This window comes from Salvia splendens, chromosome 17 (genome assembly GCF_004379255.2).
Source record: "Salvia splendens isolate huo1 chromosome 17, SspV2, whole genome shotgun sequence".
NCBI lineage: Eukaryota > Viridiplantae > Streptophyta > Magnoliopsida > Lamiales > Lamiaceae > Salvia > Salvia splendens.
The window spans coordinates 3347339-3364831 of record NC_056048.1 but is presented as its reverse complement, the minus strand read 5'-3'; the positions used below and the strand labels follow the sequence as shown (position 1 = coordinate 3364831).

The 17493-nt window shown below is 39.2% G+C and overlaps 4 protein-coding genes across 9 annotated transcripts; 3 read left to right on the top strand and 1 right to left on the bottom strand.

The window, feature by feature from the left end:
* Positions 1-2948: 2948 nt before the first annotated feature.
* On the bottom strand, positions 2949-4850 carry LOC121775430. Its single transcript, XM_042172512.1, has 3 exons — positions 4366-4850; positions 4091-4296; positions 2949-4021 (listed from the first exon to the last, which is right to left on the bottom strand). Exons 1-3 carry the CDS (start codon positions 4462-4464, stop codon positions 3772-3774), a joined length of 555 nt encoding a protein of 184 aa, XP_042028446.1. The 5' UTR covers positions 4465-4850; the 3' UTR covers positions 2949-3771.
* Positions 4851-5365: 515 nt separating this feature from the next.
* On the top strand, positions 5366-9410 carry LOC121775019 (protein HEAT-STRESS-ASSOCIATED 32-like). Of its 6 annotated transcripts, XM_042171952.1 has the most exons (7): positions 5366-5630; positions 6154-6345; positions 6432-6642; positions 7365-7588; positions 7681-7768; positions 8720-8834; positions 9289-9410. In XM_042171952.1, the coding sequence occupies exons 1-6, from the start codon at positions 5508-5510 to the stop codon at positions 8785-8787; spliced, it is 906 nt and encodes a 301-aa protein (XP_042027886.1). In that variant the 5' UTR covers positions 5366-5507; the 3' UTR covers positions 8788-8834; positions 9289-9410. The 6 variants fall into 6 exon arrangements, with proteins under 6 accessions (XP_042027886.1, XP_042027887.1, XP_042027885.1 ...); XM_042171953.1 differs by lacking the exon at positions 9289-9410 and having other exon boundaries at positions 8723-8974; XM_042171951.1 differs by lacking the exon at positions 9289-9410 and having other exon boundaries at positions 8720-8974.
* LOC121775018 lies at positions 9118-11183 on the top strand. Its single transcript, XM_042171948.1, has 2 exons — positions 9118-9811; positions 10512-11183. Exons 1-2 carry the CDS (start codon positions 9280-9282, stop codon positions 11081-11083), a joined length of 1104 nt encoding a protein of 367 aa, XP_042027882.1. The 5' UTR covers positions 9118-9279; the 3' UTR covers positions 11084-11183.
* A 604-nt stretch (positions 11184-11787) lies between these two features.
* Positions 11788-16486, top strand: LOC121774833. Its single transcript, XM_042171693.1, has 6 exons — positions 11788-12159; positions 12583-13600; positions 13696-13850; positions 15229-15265; positions 15519-15580; positions 15695-16486. The coding sequence occupies exons 1-6, from the start codon at positions 12071-12073 to the stop codon at positions 16176-16178; spliced, it is 1845 nt and encodes a 614-aa protein (XP_042027627.1). The 5' UTR covers positions 11788-12070; the 3' UTR covers positions 16179-16486.
* The last annotated feature ends 1007 nt before the right edge of the window (positions 16487-17493 follow it).

Below are 17493 nucleotides of genomic sequence, written 5' to 3'. Positions count from 1 at the left end.
AGCCTCCAGGTTCTCGTCCCGATCAGCTCGACAACTCCGGACTCGGTCTGCAGAAAGCAGGACCGAGGATGAAGCGAGCTCCTCAAGGAGCGGCAGATTCTGAAGCCGAGCTGCTATCTCTCGGCTGTACAGAGGCAGCACGACGTCGGCCCCCTGCTCGCCCTTATCGGCAATTAGCCTTACCAGACTACCGACAAAGGCCGAGAACTGGCTGCTCAAAAAGAGTTTCTCCGTGTAAACACGGAGAGCCTCCCCTTGGGCAACCACGGCAGCAGCATCCCTCCGTTTCGTCTGCTCCCGCTGGATGACGAGCTGGTTTTTGGCAAACTGAGCTTCATCCTGGGCCGAAATCCTAGCAGCTCTGGCCTTCTCAAAGTTAGCCTCAGCCTGTTCGGCCCGATGACAAGCAGCCGCCAACTTCCTCTGCATCTCAGCATAGTCATTGGACGCTTTGGAGAGTTCGACGGCGACGAGCTTGGAGAGCATATCGTTCCTCTGAAAATGAATAAAGAAAAAAGTCAACAAAGGGACCACAAAAAATACAGGAAAAAAGCAAGGCCAGAAAATCAAGAAGAGAATTCACCTCGGCGAAGTCCGTGGGCCATAAAAACGGCTCACAGATATGTTCCGAAGGAGGCGCCAAGACCACGTCTTTCTCTGGCGCTCTCGGGGGCTTCTGGGCCTTCCCCCTCCCCTTTGCCGAAGTTGACTCCGGCTTCTTCGGATCCGAAGAGGTGTTTTGCCTTTTCGGAGTCCTCTCGGCATCAGACGCCGAGCTGGTGGTTTTCGGCCTCTCCGGCTCCTTGGACTCCGAAGATTTTCGGGTAGCCTTGTTCAGCATGTACACTGCCAAAAAGCAAGAAAGCAAGGTTAGTTTTCTTCGTTAAAGCAGTAGAACATAAAGGTAAAGAGAAATCCTCACCCTCGGCCTCTTCGTCCGAAGACGAGATGTCGAACACGACGTCGCCCTTGACGAGCTCAGACTCCGTGTATTGTTTCCTAACTATGGGAATCTTGTTGAGCTCGCCATCGAGCTCGGCCAATGGTTCTAACCGAGGATGAGGAATCACGGACTTCGGCCCTCTCCAGGGGAAGCCCGGAGCCGCTGTCCTATTATAAAAAAAGAAGCGGTTTTGCCATTTCGGCCACTTGGTTTTGCAGAATGCCCTAAAAGGCTGTAAGGGGATCAAGTAAAACCAAGATCCCTTCCTTTTAAATTGGAAAAAATTAAGGATTGCCCGCAGAGACAGATCCTTATCTAACCTACGGAGTTCGGCAGCAAAAGCCGACAAGTGCCTCCAAGAATTCGGAGTCACCTGACCTAAAGGGAGTTGAAAAAAATCAAGAAGCTCTACAAAAGGTGGGGGAAGAGGGAAACGAAGCCCGCATTCTAAGCAGGCTTCGTAAACGGTGGCATAACCCTCCGGCGGGTCGTTAGCCCTATGATCATCGTCGGGAACCACCGCCTTCCCCCCAGGAAAAGAGTATTTTTCGTAAAGGGATATCACAGTATCCTTACTCAAGATACTGTGAAAATACTCTACGGTCTTCTCCCCGGATTCTTTCCGGCTAGAAGACCCCTTACCCCCTTTTCTACCGCTACCAGACTCAGACGAAGAAGAAGCAGACATGGTTCTTACTCTTTGAAAGTTTGAAGAAATCCTGAGGAAATTTTTGAAAGCGGAAGGAAATTTTTCACGCAAAAGATAGAGAGTGCAGAAGAAGCCAATAGCAAAGGTGTTCAAATGATGAAGAAAGGCGGTATTTATCAGATTTGGAGAAGATTTCAAATCATCGCACCGTTTCATATTCCACCTTTTCAGGATTCGACGGCCGGATTTTACTGTCGCATTTAATGCCGCATTTAATGCAGTCACGCGCAGGGCACGTCCCCTGACTTCAGCCTCCCCCGTACCCTTTTCCAGAATGCCGAAGTGACTCGCTTCGCCGAAGTGATTCACTTCGCTTTTCGGGGGGGGTAGTGATGGGGTGCGTACTAAACAAGCCCAACAGCAATGACGGCCCATCAGCCCAAAGCCCAAGGAAGAGTATGAGTTCGGCATTACCAAAGAGTTCGGCCTCAGCCTACAGCTCGGTAAAAGCCATCCAATCAAGCTCTGCTCTCAGGTCGGCATCAAGCTCTACTCTCAGATCGGCAACCAAAGCAGTTCGGTCTCAGTATTCGACCGAACAAGGAGTTAGTGGACCCATACAGGATGTCCAACACACCTACTACCACGTGGTGTCAACTCAGGCCACGATCGTAGGCCATGACCTACGCTACATCCACGATCTTAGGCCATGACCTACACGACATCCACGACTTAGGGTGGTGATGCAAGCCACGATCTTAGTTCAAGATATAAATAGAACTTAGATCAGATAGAAGAGGGTTAAGCTCTCTAGAGATAAAATCATATAGCAAGTCTGTGTTGTAAGCTGTAATCCCAGATCAAGCAATACAATCTTGCCCTCCCTTCTTCCCGTGGACGTAGATTTACTTCAGTAAATCGAACCACGTAAATTCTGTGTGTTGTAGTTTTCATTCTCTACCAGCTTTTACTAACATCAGAAATTCGCGGATCCATCAGAAAGTAATCACAGAAACCCTTTTTTTATATCAACCGCCACCAACTGATCGATTGATTTGATTTCCTCACTAATTTTCTTATATTAACCGCTTTCTCTATTTTTTCAGTGACACAGCTTAACTACTTTGATTCTCTTGCTCCTTCAGCGTTTTTGTCCTAGTAAATTATTGTTAATAAATTCGTGAAATGAGTTCAAATCTGAATCGGACTTTATCCAGATTTGAATTCGTACATGAATTTATAATAACAATCGAAATCAGGAGCTGTGAGTGGTGAGGGAACGAATTCGCCACCGAAAGGACTTGAATCGAGTGGCAGAGGCGAAGGTTGATTTGGAATTTATGAATGAGAGGTTTTACCTGAGGTGCAGGATGGTTAATTTTTTTCTTCTGAATTGTTCTTATAAATTGTAAGGATTTTCCGTTATATTGTGTTTATGACAACTGATTAATCTTTGTTAGTTGGCTTCTAGATATGTTTTGCTATCGAACTCCATTGTTTAATGACTCATTCAGTATCTATCGATTAGCCAATGGCAGTTTGGCTAGTTGGTCTTGTAGAAAGTTCATAGTTTCACTGGAAATATATACTTCCTTATTTTCACTCTGAATGAGTAGTTATTTCTTTTGTTTAACTGTGTGTTTACTCATCTGGCTTATTATGTTGTCTTGATTTGGGGAACTTTCTTGTTCTCTTCCTTTCTATCATCTTTTCTTCAAGTGCTGCCTTCTAGTTAGGGATTTTGACTATGGGATATAGTAATCTTTCACAGCCTTGGAACATAGTTTGATCATTTTTTGATGCATGTGGCCTGATGAGTTACCATAGGCCATAGCATGGTTGGGACCAAATTTGGAAGATGATTTGGTGAAAGGCAGGTTCTTGGAATTGATTAGTTCATTAAAATATTTTGATTGTTCATCGTGTTTTGTTCATATGTATGTAATCATTTCAGTTATATCTTTTGGGCAGCTAAACTTTTTGGTCTTGATGTGCAGAAAAGCATAGCATATTAATGATCTGAGCTGCATATAAATACTATACTAGATATGTAAGGTCAGAATGTCATTCTCCAGAATGAAAAGAAAGAATCATATGTAAAGATTACTAGTTGGTTGAAAATCAATTGAACTATTGGTAAACATCAAGGCCAAGAAAGGAATGTGGAAGATGTGAAAAATCAGGCAGGAAGTGGTTGCTGATCTGGTTTGGGTTGGTGGGCGTGGTTGTGTTGTTGATGCGGATTCCGTTCATCTCTAAGAACAGCAGCTGCAGATACATAATAGGCAACCGCAAACAGTCCATGAATGAAACACAGGATCCCTCCAATCGACAGCTGCTGCTGATGGCTCATCCCACAGTTCTTTCTTGTTTTCGAGTTTGACAACACTCCCGATATCAGCAGGATGAATGCAATCCCCAACATAATCCTGTCAGGATCCACCTTAGTTTCAACAGTGTCTAGAATCACCGAGCTAAACAATCAGATAATCAAATACCATGACATCATGAGGGAGGCAGCAGCGAGTTGCTTATTAGGTGAAGCCCTGTCGAGTTCTTCTTTGGAGCTGATGAAGACGCATCCCGCCAGCAGATTGGCTACAATGTGTGCCAGGCACAGCATCACCACCGCAGCCAGCCCAAGTTTGAAAGCCTCGTAGCTGGGATCCCGGCACTCGAATATCCATACCCTCAGGTTTTGAACCTATACACATCAAGTCAGATGTTAATGTTATTACAGCAATTGAAGTGGGAGTGAGATGGAAAGACGAACCTTGTTCAGAGCAACCTCGCCCTGTATGCCAAGAACCCCGGCTATGATGTCCAGAGCCATGATTAGCAGACATACAAGGAAATCCATGTTCTTGGCCATGGCTGTTTCTTGGGAATGAATGGATGTCGGAACTGTGTAGGCTTTGAGTATATATCCTTGTTGAATGTAGAGGAATCAGAATAAAGAGGAGGTGGATTAGCTGGGTTTGATTCTTGGAGTAGAAAAGGTTTCTTTTGTCTAACTTTAATGGCGAGGAAGAAAAGCAGTGCATCTCCAGACTAGACCTGCGAACACCTTACTCCATCCCCATCTTCTCTATTCATCCTTTAAACATAGTATTTCCTATAATTGAACATAATACAACTGTATTTTATCTTTGACAGTAGGTGATTTTTCCTTGTGAAAAGATAATCTGGGAAAAAACTACTACTACTATAATGTTTGGATTTTGATTATTTTAATTTTATAACAATCTGAATATTTGTGTCCTAGTACATGATGTAAATAGGCTTTTGAGAATCACTGGTAGTGAAAATCAAATCATGATGAAGTCATAATAAACACAACATAATAAATGCGTGTGACTATAATTCTCTTGCTAAAATTATTTTGCAAATAATCATTTTTTCAAAACTTATGTGCAAAGAAGTTATCAATTGCAGAAAATAAAAGAAAGTTAACTGTCAAAAACAATTAAATATCTGCGTGTCCTTCTCAGAGTTTTGTTCTTTTGTATTTTTCATTTAATTTATTTGCTTAATTGTTCACACAAAATACACGTAGATGCTAATTAAAGGGAAATTATGTGATTTTTATTTTTGTAATTTAATTTTTGAACGCACTTACATGAATTAGTAATATAAGAATTTAATCTTAGCTCATAGACTAGAATAAATGTTGCCATTTTTCAAAAAGAAAAAGAAAAAAGAAAGAAAAGGGTAGCTATTTCGAATGAATTTATCATTATCCATTAAAATAAATAAAATGAAATATTTCCAGAAGGTGCTCCAGACTTCTACAACCATCAATGGACGCTCTCTCCTACCTCTTTGTATGTCAGCTATATTCCACCTTCAAATCAAATGCGTATCACATACTATTGAAATTCGTTGTCAAAGAAGGGGTAAAAGAAGGAGGAGAAAATGACAAGTTATCGATGGAAGACACTCTTCGAAGAAGAAGATCGACCGGAGAAGCCTAGGAGGTATGGTGTCACTGAAATGAGGGGACCTCATCACTCTCTTTTCTCCCAAAATCTCCTCCAGGTAATTTCCCCTTGATCCACTGAATCATCACTGCATTATTTCCTTTTAATTTCTCGTCCTAATCTGTTTGGTAAGTATTTTAACTGGTAATTGTGGTATTAGCGGTGCTTCGATTTCAAGTTTCTCCAAGCTCATCTCTCCTTTTAATCTTTTACTGATTTGGAATTCCGAAGTATGTTTATCAGATCAGAGGTGACGGTTTCGCATTATGATTCATTCACTTCCATTTTTCTTCAAATTTCGGACTTAATTTTGTGTGCATTATGATTCATTCACTTCCATTCAATTAAATTAGTTGGCAATGGAAGCAATGATTATGAGGTCGTGAAAATCTATGGCTTAACTTTGTATGTTTTAATAGAAATTCTGGTTATTAGACAACAATTAGTCGGTGTTGCCCCTCAAGTAGAATTGCTTCCATTGCCAACTAATTTAATTGAATCATTATTTGGGCTTAGATTGTCAAATTGTGCAATTTGCTGCTTAATAGTTCTGTAACCTGACATGAACCTTTTTGGCACAGGATGTTTTTGACTCTATGGGGCAATTTGTTGATGGTCTCAAGTTTGCTGGAGGCTCTCATAGTTTGATACCTAAGAGTTACATCAAAGAAATGACTAACCTGGCACATAAGCACAATGTGTACGTTAGCACTGGGGACTGGGCTGAATACCTACAGCGCGGAGGTCCTTCTGCTTTCAAAGACTATATTGAGGTAATGTTGTTGATATTTTTCCTGTTACTGAATTACATATCATTATATGACTACTTCCTTGTGATAAATATGCAATTATGTCATAGGAATGCAAAGAATTGGGATTTGACACCATTGAGATTGATGCTGGCTCACTTGGAATTCCTGAAGAGATTCTTCTGAGATATGTGAGGCTTGTCAAAACGGGGGGCCTCAGAGCTAAGCCGCTGTTTGCTGTGAAGTTTAACAAGTCAGATATACCTATGAGTGGTGACAGAGCATATGGATCTTACACGGTCCCTGTGCAGCGAACATCTGGTGAGCACTCTAACTTGTTAGAGCTATAATAGCACCATGGATTAGCTAATGTTCTACTTCTACCAGTGAAGTTGCACCTGTAATGCCTGTATTATACGTCAAGCATTTCATAGGACTACGGGCTCTCAGTGTTAAAAGGGGTAGGGTTGAGGGCATTCTTCTCTCTGTTAAGTTCTTTTGTGGAAAGTGATAACATCAGATTATTTAGTTTGAAAGCATTCTATTGGTATGGATCCTTGGATTCACAAATAAGGTAGAAATCACTATAGCAATTAGCTAAAGCAAGAGGGTTGACAAAATAAGATTACAAGAGACAGTTGGATCTCCAATTTTTATAGCCTTTTTGATATACTTATATCCTTCAGTAGATCATTCCAAATGACAATAGCCGTCTGCTTCATTAAACGAGCATACACCGTCACATTATTGCCTTTAGAAATCAGGTTATTAAGTCAGTCACTCAACTAATCTGGAGTGATGTTTTATCATCTTTATGTTAATTGTGTTTTATCATCTTTATATTAGACTAGTCACAGTAGGATTATCACCTGTTGGATGAAGTTAGATAGATGCGCTCTTATAAAGTTCTCGATAGTTTTAAGAAATCCCTCACATAATGCTTTAATGCCCAAATCTAAGCTGCTATCAGAACATAGATAGTGAAGGTTATGGTGCAATATCAGCCAAGCTACATAGACTAATATTGTTTCCTTATTCTTCAGAGCTTGTTGAGGATGTGAATCTATTGATTAGGAGGGCAGAGAGATGCCTTGAAGCTGGAGCAGACATGATAATGATTGATGCTGATGATGTCTGTAGACAAGCAGATTCTGTGAGGGCTGACATTATAGCAAAAGTCGTGAGCCGTTTGGGGCTAGAAAAAACCATGTTTGAAGCATCAAATCCTAAGACGTCTGAGTGGTTTATCAAACAATATGGTCCACATGTAATTCCTTCTAATCCCCTTTTCCAATACCTGTTCCTTTTTCATTTTTTATTTGCAGCATGTCTAAAGTTTTGTGTCTAATATGTCTTAAGGTAAATCTTTTCGTGGATCATTCTCAAGTCATGGATCTGGAATGTCTCCGCGGCTGTAACCTGGACAAGGATCATGTATCTGTTCTTGGTACATCATATTACCGATTCTAAGCTGATGTTCTATCATAGAAGTTCTCCACTAAAGTCATAAGTAGTAAAGCTTTGTATGCACTGATATGTTATATCACCTGCTTCCTCGACTTGTAATGTTTGTGTGTTTGAGACATCATAATAGCTTAAATGTAATCCACTCTATCTGGCTGTATGTTTTGTGTCTTTATACAAAGTTATGTGGATTTCGGAACTGAATCTCTGTAGAATTGAGCAGAGGGGAACTTCGCTGAGCTTTATATCGCGGATGTATAGTGGTTACTTAGCTCAGGTTGCTCTATGCATACATCAAATTACATCTCTGACCACAACTGATTTTCATGATTGCAGTTTTCTATTTTTGGAAGTAAAAGGAATGTGATGTGTGTATGAATTTGGCTGTATTTGTTTGGTTTCTATATCAATATGCTATGTTGCACCTTTATTCTGGGCGGCCCTAATGAAGTAATTGATCTTTACTTTTCTATCTTTCTTGTTAAACAGGTCTTATCTTCCTCTCCTTTTCTTCCAAATGTACATCTTGTCCAGTTTTGTCTGTGGGGAATCGTGGTCTGAGTGCATGTTGCTGTGTTACTAATTTGTTTGAGTGATGATTTTAGTTGATTAGGCTTTATGACGCACTGATGCATCAATTATTATCCTAAACGTATGGAAAATTGAATTTCTGATCATTTTTGGTCTGTGGGGGTGAATCTGGGCAGGAAGGCATGTGCCTAGTTAATGTAAAGCATGGCCTGGGTTGGTAGAGCATTTAAATGTATCATAAATGAGAGTATTTCCTCGACACTTTATTGAATTTGACTCATATAATGATTCAATGAATTGAGGAACCTAAACATTTATATTGAACTGAATAAATTGCTTTAATAGTGTCAGATTTGCTCTTGTCTTGGGCAGCTCTTGATCGTTGTGTCCTGCATTTTCCCAGTAGAATTGATGACTAGTGAGGTTGGTGGTGCTAACATGGAGATAAAACAAGGTCCGGAGCGAGTTTGACCCGCACGTACAAGAGTGCAACCCTACGTAAAATTCTTCGAAATCAAGTACGATTTATATGTATGTGTTTATTATATTTGTCACATACTCAAGAACTGTCATTTTCTGTTAACAACTCACATTAGAGAAAGCATCTCTTTCATAAATTTAATAAATTAGGTGGCGAGTTTGGTCCCTCATTTTCCAAGGGATTGAATTATTGAATAGAGCTAGTTATCCATTCTTGTTGCAATATTTTATCTCAAAATAATGACTTTTTTACTCCTATAATTTTGGCAGGCTAATTTCTGTATTGCTCTGTTTCGAAAAAACGTGCAATGTCATTCGAAATCCTTACCATTTGTGGCCTAATCTTTCATATCTACAGTCTCAAATCTTAATATATTAGCAATAAATAATTCTATATTTCCTCATATACTCACTATTGCGTATATCTTCCACATCAATGTTTTCCATGTATTCTCTCTTCACACTCGCTGTGAACATATATTTATGATCAAGAAATCAAACAAGCCAAAAATGCCGGCTGTTTGGATTGGTCTACGGAGGTCGATGAAATGCCGATCACACGAAGCCGATGTCCATGATCCGGACACTGGAAGCAAGAATCCGAGCACGAAGAAGCCGAGTGGCGTTGGCAGCGGGCGGTGTGGCTGTTCGAGGTCAATTGCGAATCTGAAAGACGTGATCAATGGGAGCAAGAGGCATACGGAGGAGAAGCAGCCGCGGATCAGCAGCCCGAGATCCATCGGAAGCAGCGAGCTTCACAACCCGATAACGCATCATGTTGTGCTTGATAGCGCTACTTGCGAACTGAAAATACGCGGTGGCTCTGATTTTGTCGGGTTTCACGTGGGGCATAAGCCGGTTGTTTTGGGCAGCCCGGTCAGGAGGTTGTCGAGAAGGGGCGGTGTCGCTTCCACAAGGCCGAGATCTTCGCTCGGATGCCCCTTCTGCCCTAAATGTGGCGACCAGTTTGTTAGATGGGAAGCTGTTGAGGCGCATCATCTCTCTAAACACGCAGGTTTGCAACTTTTCATTTAATGTGGTTTGGTTCGGGGCCGAGAGCATTAGCATCAGCGTGCTTAGGGAGGGAAAAGCGTGCGTGCTTAAAGCATGCTGTCGCAGCTTCCTAAGCACGCTTTTATGTGCCCAATTAATGTGCTGACACATGACATTTTTTTTATAATAAAATCTGAATTGTAAAAATAATCATATTTTTCAGTTACATGCTTTATTCGTTCACATAAAAGTGTCTCATTTTTTTGCACTTAGTTTCAAGAAATGTAAATTGAAGAAGTTAGAGAAATGTAAATCTTACTTTTATATACTATAGTACATTAGTTTTATATTGGGATATGAGAAGAATAAGTCAGTGAAATGCGAGGTTTATAAGACTCTTACTAGCAGACAAGTCAAAATAGCAAAATGAGACATTTCTATTGTTCAACTAACCAAAATGATAAAAAGGGACTTCTATTCTTCAAACAGAGGGAGTAATTTTTTTCTAACTAGTACTATGATTTTTTGTCAATTATTAACTTGTAGTTGTTTTAATGAAAATCGCAAAACTTAATCGTTTATGTATATGTGAATAGTGTAAGTGTTTTAAGATTTAAAATTTCTGTAATAATTGTGGTAAAGGCACGAATGGTATGAGTACTTGACATTCAAGTGTTTTTGCATGAACGTCTTACTAAATCATTGCGTCTCTGTGTTTTTAGTTAGTGAACTCGGCGAGGGAGACTCTTCCCGAAGAATCGTGGAGATAATATGTCGAGCGAGGCTCGACAAAATCGAGAGGATTCTGAAGGTGCACAACATGCAACGAACATTAGCACAATTTGAGGAATACCGAGAGCTAGTGAAAATCAGAGCAAACAAGCTAGCTAAAAAGCATCCCCGTTGCCTGGCCGATGGGAACGAGCTGCTGAGATTCCACGGTGCGACAGTGGAGTGCACCCTCGGCCTCAAGGGGTCGTCCGGCCTCTGCACTTCAGAGAAGTGCAGGGTGTGCCAAATCCTAAGAGACGGGTTCGTGGCAAAGAAAGAGGGAGTGTTCACTGCTTCGACAAGTGGGAGAGCCATCGAGATGGTGGAGGGGGATTCGTCGTTGAGAAAGGCCCTCATAGTTTGTAGAGTGATAGCCGGAAGGGTGCATAGACCGGTCGAGAGTATGGAGGAAATGGCTGTTGAATCCGGTTTCGATTTGGTTGCTGGGAAAGTTGGTGAAGAGCTCTATTTGCTCAGCCCCAGAGCTCTGCTTCCTTGCTTTGTGGTCTTATATAAGTGTTGAACATAGGTTTGATTAGTTTTCCACTTATTAGTTTTGAACAACGGAATTTGAACTTACACTAATTTACAAAAAAATAAAAAATTAAAATGTTCATTTAGTATTTTTTACCTCACCAATTTTTTGATGAACTTCGTATATTTAAATGCAATTAATTCATAAAATATATATTTTTGTTATTTCTTAAATTTCTTTCAATTGTAAGTTTAACTTTTGTATAAAAAAAACCTTACCAAAGAAATTGTGAATAGTAGTAGTACTTAGTAATTTTAAATAAACAATCAAAATTTGATGTCATAAATAACCATCCATCAGACACCAAATTACGGAAATCAAAATACTGAATTAAATGATTTTTTATCAACCATATATTACTCCAAGCCTTTTATAGTAAGATAATAATATTGACATGATTTTCCGAAACAAGAAATGTTGAAATCATTGTTGAATCGACTTCAGATGCTAATTACAGTATTTTCAATTTTGTTTCATCCTAAAAGAGAAAATACCAAGGTTTGGAGTTAGTATAATTAAATGCAGTGTTGAATCTTGGATTTTCCATTTTTAAACAAGTGAAGATCTATTTAATAATGGCAACATTTAATTTTAGCATATTTATTTTCAAATGTGAAAATGAAAAAAAAATCGAGAACGCGTGGCAGTGTTCTGTGAAAGTACAACACGGGAAAGCGGAGGAAATAGAAAATGAAATTTCGGTAAAAGTACAACACTCGGTTTCCAAACCCTTCCCCCAAATCTGAAATTGCTTCTACCTTTAACCTTCTTCTGCCCTTGATTGATTCCATAAATTGCTATCTATCGATTCCGTGACAGATATATCTGTCCTAGGGTTTTTCTTCTCGTCCTTTTTTTTAATATCTTTGCTAATAGATTTGTAGAGATTCGTTTAATCCGTATATATATATTTATAAATTGGTATAATACAATCCCATTAATTCGATATTTTTGGAGAGCGGAAGTGAGGGGAAAATGTTGAAGAAGAAGGCAACGATGACGCTGAAGGATTTTCACGGCGGCTCGATTCCATCCGATCTCCCTCTTCCCTCTGCACCCGGCGTGTGAGTCTGGTTTTGCGTTAATTTATTTGAATTTTGGTCGTTTTCCACAATTTATTTTGGAATGTGTTTTGCTATATCTTGGTCTTCTGAATCTGCTTGGATATTTCACAACGCATCTCATGTAGCCGCTTATGATTACTTTTTTTTATACGGTTGATCCTTTTTGCAATAGATCTTAAGGTATGTGTGCCATTATTATATTTGGTGAAGAAAGACTTAAAGTTCTTGGTGAATGAGGCTTTGGATTTTATCTCACTATCTGGTATGCGAGTTTCTGTTTTCTGAAACTTTTGAATTGCAAAACCCTTATTATTGTTTAGCTTGACTGAATCGTGTGAGTTATGATGGTATATAAGGTTGTGCCTTTTGTAGAAATTATAGAGTAAACTCTAGTCACTTATATCATACATAATATTTTAACAGGACTGCAAGGCCCGTTGATCGTGGTGGATTTGATCGTCAGATGTCATGGGGTAACTCGGCAGGAAGGCCTGAACATCGGTTGCGGCCAGCATCTGCGGGCTCAGCTAGGGCCCTTGATGAAAAATCCCCATTTCTAAGTCATAGTTCCCATATAGGTCGTAATTTTGATGAGGATGAGCGCAAGCCTTTGGATGGTGGTTCAGGCCCTCGCAGAACAATTGCTGACGAAAGCTTTCGTGCTCAACCCAGTCGCGTGATGGAGCATAAGACAGAGAATATTATATCTGGTGCTAGAGTTGGTAGTAGTCCTTCAATTCCTGTGTCTCAGCTATCAGCTGGCTCCACTGGTGGCTCTTATGCAGGGAGGGTTGTTGAAGTGCATAATTCGAAGTTCAACAATCAAACTTTAAGTGGCAGTCGCAGTTCTAGGTCGAGTTATCCAGTTGTTGGTGGCAATGCTGGGCAATCAGTGGCTGGATCACATCCAAATGCCTGGGGCATAAGGAAGGAGGCATCTAGCACGAAAGAGCCTGCAGCTGCTGCATGGTCTGCTCCAGAGGCCGAGACAAAGTTAGCCCATGCCAGTGCACTCGAGAAGATCTCATCTGGTCGGTGGAGCTCAAACCAACAAATTAATCCTCAAAAAGATGCTGCAGTCTTTGGACATCCTGAAACTGAGGGGAAGTTTGAGTATAATTCTAGTAGTGCACACATTAGGAAAACCTACAATAGGTTAGATGTGGTTCCTGGCTCAGACTATCAAGACGTTGGTTTGGTTGTGCATGCCGAAAGAAGTCTAACATTTCACGGTGGTGGAAGGGAGGTGCCACAAGCTTATGATAGGGAAAAATCTGCCGTACGTGTGGATTCATATGAGAAAAGCACTCCTGCTACTGCTAACGGTTTCCAGTCAATTCAGTCAACATTTTCTTCAGAATCTTCAGAAAGACCTAAGCTCAAATTACTTCCAAGATCTAAACCATTGGAAAATATAGAATCTCCAATTGATCAAAAGCAGGTAAATTTGTGAAAAAGGCTTCAAATCTTATTTAAATATTTATACTTCATAGTTTAGCTTTAACATTGCATTTCCGTTTTTATTTTTGAGTTCAGAGATATGAGCAGACTAGTGATAATCTCCACATGGAGGACAACCATGAAGTTAAAAACTCTATTGTTGGTGATCGAGCTCCAGAGCGCCCAAAACTGAATTTGAAGCCACGATCACAGTCCCATGAGCAACTGGAAGGAAACAAAGAAGTCAAAAGGTTCAGAGTTTGTATTTTCTTTTCTTTTAGATTATTTTGAATTTGTTGTTATCTCTTTATTTTTCTGTCAAATCTTGTATGGAGATATCTGTTTGATTTATCAGGTCTCTGCCAAGATAAGATACTCATAGTCAATATCATTCTAGTAATTATGTGCTGTCAGATAGAGGGACTAATGGAATTTATGGAGGGGTGTGAAGAGATATATATGCTTTATAAGAATTTTATGATATAATTTAGGTTAGTCTTTAGTGGATGCTGATGTTGGGCTTTGCTTTTCTGAAATTGTTTCTGGCATGGTCATATATAATCTAATACCCTTAAGCATAAATCATATATGAAGTATGCACAAGTACGTGGGATGAGGTTGGGGGTGATTGTGTAAAGCTGTGGTTTGATAAAATCCCCATTTACAGGCTCAATAAAAAGCACAATGTTATGGCTATGACTGTTTCCTTTGTAATGGCCTAGTGGGTGTAATTTCTGTCCCTTTATAGGGAGTGGGTCGCAGATTAATTGAAGATTAAAACCTATACAAAAGTTAAATATTGCCTATGGACGGAAGAGGGGGTGAGGTAGGCAATTTTAGTTGAAATGGATTTGTTTATCCACTATTGTTTTTCCTTTTGCAGAATTTGTGACTTGATTGGTGGTTTGCTACCCAGTTTATTTGTTTATTTTCATTGCAGCTACTCCAAATGTGTCTAGTTATTTTGATAAACTGACAATCTTGACTGTTGAGGTGTATCAAATCTGGTGGCTTTGAAAAAGAGAAAACAATGTGCTTAAAAGAACAAGAAAAATTTGGATGATGTTGCAGTTGCACCCAGAGTCACATCTTGAGCAATGAGCCAGCATGGATCATCCTTATCTGATTTTCTTGTACCCTTAAAATTCTATAATATAATCTTTACTTTGTAATGCCCAAATAGTCGAATTTCAGTTATTTCTTTTTCTTGAAGGTAACGTTTATAAGAGAATTAGATGCAGCAGTTTAGGTACTATTGCCATTTTGGGAAGGACTTAATTGAATTATAGCTATTTCTTGAGGTTCCTTGTTTATTTGAAAGCTTGTTAATATTTTGTTTGGATAAGCTATGTTATACTTGCCAGAAAATGTATGGTTTCCTTGAAGCCTTTGTTTCACACTGCTCATTGTTTGCACTTTACATGGAAAATGAATATAACACAAATCTGTTGGGTCCACTGAATTGAAATTTTTTATCTGATTTTGCACTAAAATAAAATGGTTGAACTGGCTGCACTTACTTTGTTCCGGAACAACTTTATCTGTGTGCGTATTTCTGTTTGAATTATCCTTGTCTCCAGTAGGAGGTATTACTTCTGACATATTTTCTGCTTTGCTTTGTTGCTCTAGAGGGACTGTTTTTGGGGAAGCTCGGCCTCGGGAATTGGTGAGTTCACTTTTATATAATTTCAGAAAGCTTGTTTACTCCTTGTAGTTGTAAACAAAGAATCTGAATACTGTTTCAGAAAACAAAGAATCTCAATACTTCAATTTAATAATCTCAAAGCTCTGGGTGTATTTGAGCATTTTTCTCATTAGAAAAAGAGGGATATGTAAATTCTGTCTCGTCTAATCAATTCATATTGTTTCAAGGCTCGTATTGCCTTTGCTTTTGTTAAGAATTGCTGGAATTGTGGCAGGTTCTTAAGGCACGTGGGGTTGAAGATGACTTAAACAACTACGAAGGTCAACCTGGATTGAGGTATTTGGTTACTTGTGTGCAGCTTTGAATGTTATTGCACATCTGGCTATACTTCATATTTAGGCATTCATAAAAATGACTCTTGTATTTTATTTGCATTTATTACACTTATAGGGTGAAGGAAGTTTCTCCAAAGGGTGATGCATTCACGCATGGATCTTCTGCACGCTACAGCGAAAAATCTGAAGTTATTCCTACCAATCAAAGGATGGCTAAATACACTAACAGGCGAGAAAACCCGCTGGATGTTGAGAGCAGCGATTCACAAAGGAGGAACAAGCAAAGCGAAATTTGGAGAAATAATAAGGATGCCGAGAAGCATCGGAACCAGCAACCAAAACACCCACAGGACAGGGCTCCATCTCCAGAGACATGGCGAAAACCTATTGAGGATGGCAAGCCAGCACCAACTGATGCCCCCATACGTTATGGGAAAGCAGCATCTGCAGTTGAGCTGGCCCAGGCCTTCTCAAAATCAGTATCAGATCCAACTGCTCCTGATCGAGCGTCTGGTCCTAGAGGCATCCCTGGTCGCAACCAGATACCCTTTTCCAGACTTGCGGGCCCAACACCAAGGCCTCAGATCAATGGTTACTGAAGTTGAGATGAAGAAATTGTGGGAGGAAGGAGGTCACATGCCTGAAGCTTTACATTGTGCTGAGGTGAATTTGGGTGAATTAATCAAATCTGGAGGCGCATAACATCTGGCCAGACGCTTGCGCTTATAAGAAGAACAAAGGACGAGAACCACATTGTTTTTATGTTGTACCCATCATAGGGGATTATAAACTAGATTGTTCATGGAATAATTATTAACTGAACAACACCCTCAACCAACTTGTGCTGATTATCATTCAGCTACATTTGAAATTCTGTGCTAATTACATTTCTCTTGATTTCGATTTCGATTTCGATTTCAGTGATGGGCATCTTTATAAATACTTTTGATGTTGATCTTGGGGATATTGAGAACTTTGGACAATAATTTCAACATAATAAGAAACCACACTTGATAATTATTCAGCATGTTGGATACAAGTTAATAAACATCAGCTAGTCTCCTTGTTCAGAACTCAGATTTGATGAGTTTAGTTCAAGGCATACTTATTGAAATACAGTCACAATTTACTTTTATAATAAATGGTAAATAGGTTTCACATTCCACTAATTACTCACTTCAATTACATTTTATTATAAAACTAATATAAAAAAGTAGGTCTCATATTCCATTTAACTTTTGTCCACATCAAATATGACTCCTATTGCGGGACAGAGGTAGGATTTTTTTTTTCTAAAAATAGAAGTGAACAAATTTTATGAAAAAAACAAAACTGACAAAAATAACCTGATTAATATTTTTTGCATGTTAATATGTTGGCAACAGTGGCGGGACACACGTTGAAGACTTGAAGTGACGAGGGGCTTAAGCCCCTTCCAAAAAAAAATTTCTTTATAAATTTATATTGCAAAAAATTTCAAAATTTTAGAAAGTATATTCCGCCCTCTCTAAGGTAATATCTTTGGTGTCTAATTTATTAGAAACTTAATGGGAAGGAAGGGCTTAAAATTAAAATTACAGTTAAAAAACAGCTTACAACAATGGCGATGAAAAGAGATAGGCAGAGGGACGAAGATGAATTAATTAACAGCTTTCATACACTAAAACTTAAATAAATGTATAATAATAAAAAGAAAAAATCAATTTCCTGTTCCTTATTTGGTTTTAGCTTTACAAATATTATAAAAAGTGTCATAACACTTTTTAAATTAGTTTTTCTATACTGACGCGGTGACGCCCGTTTTTCTATTCAAAAGTAGAGTATTGAAACAGAAAAGGGTTGTCTTGTGCAAAAGTAAATTATTGAAAACATAGAACATATTACCTATGCTTCATTATAAACAGATTTTGTTGC